The sequence below is a fragment of the Austrofundulus limnaeus genome, unplaced genomic scaffold (assembly GCF_001266775.1).
Source record: "Austrofundulus limnaeus strain Quisiro unplaced genomic scaffold, Austrofundulus_limnaeus-1.0 Scaffold29, whole genome shotgun sequence".
Lineage (NCBI taxonomy): Eukaryota > Metazoa > Chordata > Actinopteri > Cyprinodontiformes > Rivulidae > Austrofundulus > Austrofundulus limnaeus.
The window spans coordinates 1,167,749-1,177,226 of record NW_013952431.1 but is presented as its reverse complement, the minus strand read 5'-3'; the positions used below and the strand labels follow the sequence as shown (position 1 = coordinate 1,177,226).

The 9,478-nt window shown below is 38.8% G+C and overlaps 1 protein-coding gene across 1 annotated transcript in view; it reads right to left on the bottom strand.

Moving 5' to 3' along the window:
• The window catches only part of si:dkey-103g5.4 (uncharacterized), a 31,824-nt gene extending 25,636 nt beyond the window's left edge, over positions 1 to 6,188 (bottom strand). Inside the window, exons 1-11 of the mRNA XM_014005258.1 lie at positions 6,136 to 6,188; positions 5,756 to 6,044; positions 5,439 to 5,662; positions 4,186 to 4,347; positions 3,630 to 3,803; positions 2,433 to 2,550; positions 2,256 to 2,336; positions 1,949 to 2,156; positions 1,680 to 1,842; positions 547 to 735; positions 287 to 461 (exon numbers count right to left, since the gene is read on the bottom strand). Coding sequence (XP_013860712.1) covers positions 287 to 461; positions 547 to 735; positions 1,680 to 1,842; positions 1,949 to 2,156; positions 2,256 to 2,336; positions 2,433 to 2,550; positions 3,630 to 3,803; positions 4,186 to 4,347; positions 5,439 to 5,662; positions 5,756 to 5,855 — 1,594 coding nt within the window. The 5' untranslated portion in view covers positions 5,856 to 6,044; positions 6,136 to 6,188. The remainder of the gene's footprint in view (positions 1 to 286; positions 462 to 546; positions 736 to 1,679; positions 1,843 to 1,948; positions 2,157 to 2,255; positions 2,337 to 2,432; positions 2,551 to 3,629; positions 3,804 to 4,185; positions 4,348 to 5,438; positions 5,663 to 5,755; positions 6,045 to 6,135) is intronic.
• Between the last annotated feature and the right edge of the window lie 3,290 nt (positions 6,189 to 9,478).

Genomic DNA, 9,478 nt, shown 5'->3' with positions numbered 1-9,478 from the left:
GTGTGTGTGTGTGTGTGTGTGTGTGTGTGTGTGTTAGTCTCTGCACGTGCTATCAGACCTGTGACGTAGGAACACCACCCTAAGGTCATGTCAATGTTGCATTAGAAGCAACAAGAGTCTTTAAGTTCAGTTGTGTTTATCCAACATGTGGCATTTGTACAGATTCTACGTAGATTCATTGGTTTGGTGCGAAATCACCTTTGAATGTAAGTTGTGCAACACACTGGCTCACGTGTTTATGATGAATGAGAGTTATGCATGTGTGAGGAGTTTGCAGTCATTCCACCTGGCTGAATGGAGTCGTGCGTCACTCCAGCTTGATGCTTTCGATGGATCTTTTGAAGCGAGATCACCCTGGAGCCTTTTGATGAGTAGTCATCCATTTGATACGCCAACTGCAACGAGCGATATTTCGCTTTGATTGGCTCCTTCTCCGGCCATCCGTATTCCCGGAACAGGATCTGCATGAGGACAGGAGTTTTAATTTGAACAACACCCAACTAATGTTGAAAATATCTGATGGCAGCATGTGTCTGAAGAACTAACCAGCACTGTAACGCTTAAACAGAGAATGACCACAGCTCCAGTCAACAGTCCTCCAGTCACCAACCAGTCAGGCTGAAGTAACAGGTCACGTCTTCTTCTGATCCCCATCCTGGTCAGGTGACGAGGGGTGGTAGGGAAAAAAGGACCGGGCTCATAACACTGGCCTCCTGCAGGCATCACTCTTACGTACTGAGATTAAAATAAAAAAAATTAAAAAACTTGTAGTAATGCACCATACATGAAAGATACAGTTTACTTCATTCAAATGAACGTGATTTTAAAATATGTTCAATAAGTAATCGTGTTTTTCTTCATATGTGTGTGTGTGTGTGTGTGTGTGTGTGTGTGTGTGTGTGTGTGTGTGTGTGTGTGTGTGTGAGTACAGTTACAAATATTGTAATACACATCTTCAAGTATAACAACTCATATTTTATACTGTCAGATTTATTTGTACACATTTTGTCAGCCATTTGTAGAAAACTYGAAGTTGGTTTGATCAGCCCTCAGGCCTGAAACTYTTTTGTTGTATAGATAGGTTGCCAGTTTTGCAAACTGGCTACATTTCAATTTTTTTTCATTTACACGGAAAACGACAGAAAAACCTTTGAGCAAGTGGTTAATAAGTCACGAAAGCAAAGTTCTCTGTGTGTGTTTGCTTTAAACACAGCAGTAACAAAAAGAAACGCAAATGCAGTAGTATTTCTATGTAAAATACAATGAAATTAAAAGTTTAAAGAAATTTTAATAATGCATTTTTGATTCAGTTTTTGGCACATCTAATAAACTTTTAGGTTCAATTTCACATTTTGTTCTTTCCTTGTTTTTTTATCCCCATTGTTCTGTTGTAACCTTCTCTTCTTGTTTTGTTTTGGGGTTGTTTGTTTTTTAGGATCAGTCTTTCCTTCTTGTCTCTTTTTACACCTGCCCTGAAGGAATAATGTAATCAGAGCACTTGTTTCTCAGCTCCCTGTATATTTATAGTACATTTCCTATTGTTTATTAGTCAACTCACATTGTTTTTTGTTAGTTTAGGATTACGTTTTTATCCTACATTTGCACAGCTTTTTGTCTGATCTGGAATTTAATAGTGATTTTACAGTATAGCTTTACTGCCTATGTTTAAAATGAGTTACCAAGTGTCTGTGCTGATTGCTGCTCAGAGTGAAAACATACACTCCAGGTTGGCTAAAGACCACAGAAAAGAAGACAGGAGGAGTCCAAGACAGTGTCAGCTCTTCTTTTAAAAGTCTGAACGCACCCCAGTCAAAGTCAGTGTTTGTGTTGTACAAGTTGTTACTGAAACACACGAGAAGAAGGTTAAAAAATGGCAAAAAATAAATGATTAAAATGATCAAAATATTGATTTAAAGAAGAATTCTTCAAGAGAAAAAATAAAACTTACAGATCGTACAGTGGGTAATGATGTGTGTTGACAATGAACAGTAAAACATCACCCAGATGGAGACATGTTGTTGGGTTCAAAACTCCAGAAACACTCAACTCCAGAACATTTCTGTCATCCTTTCTCCACTCCGTGAAACCAAATTCTCTCATTTCATGACTGATGTTTCCCACACCAGTATCCACGTCAAATAATTCAGAATCCTTATCTGCAAATTACCAATAGAGGACAAGTCATTAATACTTTCATTTTCACGACTAAAACATTTTCATGCATATTTTTTTGTTAGTTTACTGTTGGGACAAACCCGCTGAGCTCTGGGAGTCCCCCTCAAACAGCTGCTGAATTTCCTTTGGGAGGCCGCTGAGGAGGCCAAGGAATCCTCCCTCTGCAATCCCACAGTTAAAGTGAATGTGACAAGGGCCCCGCAAAGAAATCATAATCTGGTCAAATAAAAGTCCCCAACGTGCGCAAGTATTCCCACCTGTTGTCTGAACAATGTAGACAGGACGTGAGGATTTACGATAGCCGCTGCACTGCAGGCTCCCCTGTGAGTCCCACTTTTTAAAAAGTGCTTCCAGCACACTGCCTGAGAGGCTCCACTGCTCGGAACACACAACAACAGCTTGACATTAGTAGGTCACAGCGACACAATAGACACTTGTGTGGTCTTTGCAGCAAGGGAAATAAAGATGGCCATTGTGTGAAGGTGTGCATTATCTAATTGGGCATTGTTGTTTGGTGACAGTTTTTATGGGAATATAATACTGATACGTGCCAATTAAGCAAAATTGCTTCAGGGATTTGGTTGGTCTCATATGTTGATAACTTTTAAAAAAGAGATTGTGTTTTTCTTTCAGGAGACTTGTTAATTAAGGGTCATTCAACGTGGATCAACAAGTGAGGAAATCCAGTCCTTTTATGAGCTCTGATGATCTTTGGAGATTTTTCCCCAGATCATTCATCTGACAGATGATGATGTCACACACTGACTTTGAGCCATAGAAAATTTCCGAGAAGCAAACTAATTTTTATTAGTCCCGCATCTTTTTAGTGCATTTCCAAATTATACATCAAAACGTGTGATTTGATTGGAGACAAGAGACGGCAGTGGCAGAGTCCAGCTCGACTTGTGCTGAGAATGCAGACACAGCTCCAGCTTTGGCTACACAGGGACCAGTAGCACTCCCATCAGAAAGCCTTGAGGTCCACAGTCGTAAGCCTTCTCCAGGTCCACAAAACACATGCAGACTGAAGAGGAAAACTCCTATGACCACCTCAGCAAATCTGCAAGGGTATAGCTTGAGCTTACAGCTTTTTTCTCAAATCCCCTCAGAGTGCAAATAGTGCACACAGAAGCTTCTATAGACTTAGCTCTATAGAAGCTTCTGTGTCATGACTTCAATTCTAGTGAAGCTGTTTTTTTAACTTGTCGTATCTCCTACAGAAAACACTGTAGAGGCGTAAAAATGTGAGACTCACAATTTAAGAATATGTAAAACATGACTAATAGTCTTCACACAGCAACTCTTTTAGGCTTATCCAAAAAAAGTTCTAAAACAAAACAAGTGGACTTCTTTTCTGCAAGCTTAAAAGTGTTTGAGGCTTAATTTTAAGTCAGAYTGTAGACCATTGTATTGCACCTGAGTGCTCCCAATTCTTCAGAATGTTTTGTGATCACCTCGTGGCTCCACTTCATTTCCACGTCTCCATCAGAACTGCACTGAAGCTGGAGGCCATGCTCCAGTTTTCTCCTGCACAGCCCTCCGCATGCAGCTCTGCCTGGAGGCCCTCTGCAAACACACACACCCAGCTCCCTGTCATAACCATGGTAGTCCTCTGCACTTGAGCACACCTGTAGAAAAAAATAAATAAAACACAACAGGCAGCTTTAAGCTCTTTAATCAACATCTCCAATTAATTCTAAAGTCATTACAGAGCAAAAGTCACAGGAAGCCGTTTATGGTTAAACATTAAGTAGACCTGATTAGGCCTGTGCAGATAAAGCCTCGTCAGGTTCGTGGAATAAAGGGCAAAGACATCCAGGTCGTACTCAGTAGTTGTAGAGCGTGTTTACTCAATGTGCTCCATAAACAGATTGCAGTTGGGTCCTATCTTAACAGGATGAGCTTCCTGTCTAGTGTCATTTTATAAAAGATAGACCGGTTACCTTTGTCCTGCTTTCATGTGACTTTGGCCGAGTGACAGGCGCCTATATCACAAGTACAAGGCCTAACCTCATGACTGCAGTGAAACGACCACTGCTGTTTGTTGAAGCAGTCTCCGTACTGCGTGCGGGACTTGCCGTCTCTGCAGACGCCGTACAGATGCTGCACACACAACTCTCCGTTACTGGTGGGTTGATAGCCTAGAGTACAGAGGCAGCGCCCGTCACTGCTCTACGGAGAAAGATAAATTAACAGAATATTGTTAATGCTAAATCGGGTTGAGCGCATTCATTGCACTTTACTGTCTCCTTCTTCCTGCATTAGTGGTTTTCACGTAACAACCAGAGACAAAAAATCTCATTCCCTTTATTCTGATCTGARGAGTGAAGACCTATGCCACCACAGCAGCAGCCTGGGAAACCAGATCCTGTTGTAAAGTAACTCGATCTAGAGCTCTTTCAGCTTGAAGCTACAGATTGCTTAGTTTCAAGTATCTAAAAAAAAGCAGTGAGTGAACTATCCTTCTAACTGCAATTGCAACAAACAGCATCCCAGGGCCTCATGGGCACAGATGAAGAAATCATAAGCTTCCTAAATGAGAAAGGAGAAAGAGAAACATGATATACAGCTTCAAATGAATGCACTCTTGCAGAAACAGCTTGACTTCTACCACATTAAAGTGGACATGGCATGCAAAATCCACTTTTTTTAGTTGTTAAGTGCATTTTGTTTTATACTTGTCTCTAGGAGTGCAGAAAAGTTTAATTTAATCTCTGCGTAGATATTTTTTGTATTCTGTTTGGGTCATATTTTTCAACCCATTCAGTTTTCTCTAATATCGATAACATTTTATAAACTGTTACATCACAGTATTTGAAACAGAACTTCTTTATAAAGTCTGGATTTATCTATGGTTTTGTTATCTTAATTCTCCTCTGGCTCTAAATCAAATATCAACATGTAAGGCTGGATGGACAAGTCTTTCTTTTTTTACATCTTTTAATTAATTTGTAAATAAAATGCTTCTGCGCTGCTATATAGCCATAAACCCCCTATCTAACTAGAATGGGCCACTCTGGATGGGGCGGGGTGTAAAGTGCATTGATTGGATTTGAAGCATCAAAATGAGTTGGTCTGAAACACACATCAGAAAAGGGTTGAAAGAGGGTCTTGTCGACTTTAAATAAGGAGGAATTCAGACCAAAGCATTGCAGCTACTTTATAGAGACCCAAACTGAATGATTTAAATGTGAAAAAGAAGGATTTAAAAGCATGATTTGTCTCCTTTAAAAACACTTCAATACCAAACATGTGAACAGCACCTGAAAACTCTGCCCCTCTCCTGGGCAGCTGCAGGTATCCTGGCCAGATAGAGGTTGCTGAGCAACAGGACCACAGGTCAGTGGGGCAAACAAGCCAGGTCTGGGGCAGTAGTGGTGAGGAGGACACTTTAAACAGCTTTCTATGGACACTGCGCCAACGGTCGGCCCGTATGTCCCTTTGGGACAGGGGACAGGACTGAGGCTACCCAGAGGCCAATAAAAACCTATAAGAGCAAAACATACAGTACAGTCTGACAGCCCAAATAATAAAGATTTGTTTTGTTACACTCATTAGCACCCAATCGGGGAAAGCTTACCTGGCTGGCTTGGTGGATTTTCTTGAGCCTTACTGAGCAGTAGTGTAGTAAAGATCCACCACAGACACCAAAACCACATAGATCTACATGTCTGCAGCATTTCTAACGCACTCACTTATAGATCTGTTTTGTTCTCAGGCATTTGTAATTCTTCATCCACCATCCATAGCCATGGTCAAAAAGAAAAGTGATGTTTCGTGTGAGTACTCTATTACCAAATTTCTCTCCTCTGGACTGCCCACGTGACCATGTCTCAGGTGAGCTTGCCTGCATAACTTTTAGTTGGTCGCTGAATGATTTATAAGGCCAGAGAGGTTAGGTGACAGTGACAGTGGAGGGAGCACTCAAATGAAAGCAGTGGGAAGAAAAAGAGGGCTCACCTGGTGCTGCGAGATCACATTACTCTGTTTGTTCTTCTCAATCCTACCGTGATACCGCTTATTGATTTGGCTTCTGATGGGCGTCAGTGCTGTTTTGCTTTAATGAGCACAGTGTTGCAACAGCAGCTGAATTTATTTTGAAATTCACAAGTGCAACCCTTCTCTCATACAGTATTGTGCAAGCTGCTGCAATTTCACATAAACATGCTGATGATCCATGTAGTAGTTAAAAACATTTTCTGCCTATTTCCTGTAAAAAGGAGAGCGCAGCTGAGACTGATCGTAAGCACCCATGACTTGTGGTCAAGTTTAGAAAACATCAGCTCTGTGCAAAGTCTTGAGTTATCCCTCATTTCTTTAGAATTTGATTCCAAGAAGCATTTTTTTCTTTGTAATCCTTAAAGGTGATTTTAAACAATATATACAGGAGTGTTAAAGACCTTTTGTCCTTTTTTTTCTTTTTTCAGGTTTTTGCTTGATTTATTTAGCTTTTTTCTTATTGGCCCAATTTTCAGTTCTGCCATCAGTAGTTGTTGTTTTAAGCCTGACACTTCTTTTAAATCTTCTATTTGTCAACTTTCACATTTTTTAAGCACAAACTGCATTATATGGTGTCACAGTCCAATGAAAGAACTAAAGAAAAGTTTAGGAGAAAAAGTTACAAAAGTTTAAAAAAAATTGCATATTTTCTGAAAGCCTGAATAATTTTAAATACGATTCTACAGATCCATCTCTCTTTTTTTTTTTTTTTGATGGCCTCCCTTCTCCCCCTATAGCCATCCTCTCCACACTATTATTATGTATTTTTTTTAATAAAAGGAGAAAAAGAAGAAAAAAGTGAAATGCAATGAGAGAGTGAAAAAGAGATTAGAAGATATGTAAAATATATGTTGAGAAAACACAAGACAGCACACCGGACTTCTCGGCTCCACACCTACAAAACAAAGATAGCAAAACCACAGCAACAAAAATGCATAACTATGTAATTATAATGACTTAAGCCTTGCTGAAAACCATACCCATTTACATATATAAACATATACACAAACATACCCTTACCTACATATCCAAACACTTTCATATATATACATACAGTATATATACTGTATACATACGCATACATACACGCACACATAAACATATATATATAAATGTATACATATACATATATATACATATACATACATACATAAACACATATACACATACATCCATCCATCCATATACACATACATATATACATATACACATACACACATACATACATACATACACATATACATACATACACACATTTATACACATATACATACATACACATACATATACATATATACACATACAATATATACACATACATACATATATACATACATACATACATACGTACATACACATACATATACACATATACATACATACAAACATATATACATATACATATATATATATATATATATATATATATATATATATATACATACACACACACATACATACACACACATACGCATACATATACATACACATACATACATAAACATACATACCTACATATACATACATACACACATACATACCCATACATATACATGCCCATATACATACATGCACACATACATACACATACACATATGCACATATCCTTCCGTCAGTGCCCGAATAGAAGACCCAGGATGTAAAAACCTGATTGTGTGCAGTTGTGAGCATGCATGGATCTCTCCGGTGGAATGTTTCAAAGTGAGTGTGGGGGGACCACAGATGCGACCCGCAAAGCCGGAAGCCGACATAAGGGAGATCAGTGCCAAAGACCCCGAGAGGGACCCCAAGCACGCAGCCCCTAGGGACACCCGCGCCGGAAGGGCCGCCCACCCACCCCCCAAAGAGGACCACCGGAGAGATCCATCTCTCAAATTCAAGTTTTGTTGTTGACCATTCGGATGTACTGTAGCTGCTATTAGCATAAAGTCAAACAAAGTGGGAAAAAGATGCATGTCTGTGTGGCTTAAACTGATAACTGCCATTAACAGGCTTATAAAATGATTTAAATTAGAATGTTTCCCATCTGTCACTGACATAGTAACCTTTGTAATTCTTTTTACAAACGATTGATTGTTTCCTTTGATGTTGCTTGCCTGAGTTATAATCAATGTCCGACAGTGACCATTTGCTCCATAGTAAAATGACAAACCCTCTGTTTATTGATATGATTTGTCATGAGTTCAGAGTCTATACCAAAGTTATGCCAAGCATTGCGTGATGTGATATTTTCCTGTTTCATACTTTTAATTTTGTGCATTCAGTGCACAATGTGAGTAATAATCCCTTTGTACACTACATAAACTAAAATGCCTTTTTTTAATAACTTAGCAAAAAGAGTAAACAGTCTTGTTTTTATGTTCACAAATCAAGTGCTTACTCCACTCTGTTATTGTAGTGAAAGAAATGGCAAACTTTGAATACCCAGTATAACCCACATAAAGTATTTCATCACGGTAACCATGGACTTTGATCCCAACCCCCTCAGTGATGACTCGTAACTTATCTAACTGAACCGGATTCAACTTTCACCCAGATCTTACTCCTATTTGCAGCAAAACCTTAAAGCCGCATTTCACAAATAAAACAAACAAACAAACAAAAAAGTATTGTGACACAGTCGTAAAAGACAAACAATCCTTTAGATGCCTGTGTTTGTCTGTATGCAGGTGTTTGTTAGTAAAATATCTTGTTAACCAATAAAATAATTTTTGTGAAACTCTCAGAAATTAATCACTAGTCTTCAACTAAATAACTTTTAAGGCCAACCTTTAAAACCTTCAAATTTTCTGTCTTATTTTAAGTGGCAGCTTCATCCCATACCTCCTATACTTCATCTGAGCACACAAGATCTGACTTTAAAACATTTGCATGCAAGGAGGTGGATGAATAGTACAAGGAATACCATTTTTTAAAATCATTTATTATTATTATTATTATTATTATTATTATTATTGGCTGATTTTAGAATTTGGGTTGTTTTATTCTGCTCTATTCTAACAATCATATAAACCATAGTAATTAGGAGAACCAGGAAAATACTTGTTGTTGGTCCAGATTTCTCAACCAGGTTTGTAAATAAAGGGCATGAGTTCTGTCATATCTTACCTTATTGGAACCTGTAAAATTCGACCTTTTTATTTATTTTTTTAGAATCTTAATTTTAAGTTTACAACTCTGCAATATCGCATGGACATTGGGGGCAGTCCCCCTGGATTGGCAGACTGGGGTGGTGGTCCCCCTGTTTAAAAAGGGGGACCGGAGGGTGTTCTCCAATTACAAGGGGGGGTCACACTCTTAAGCA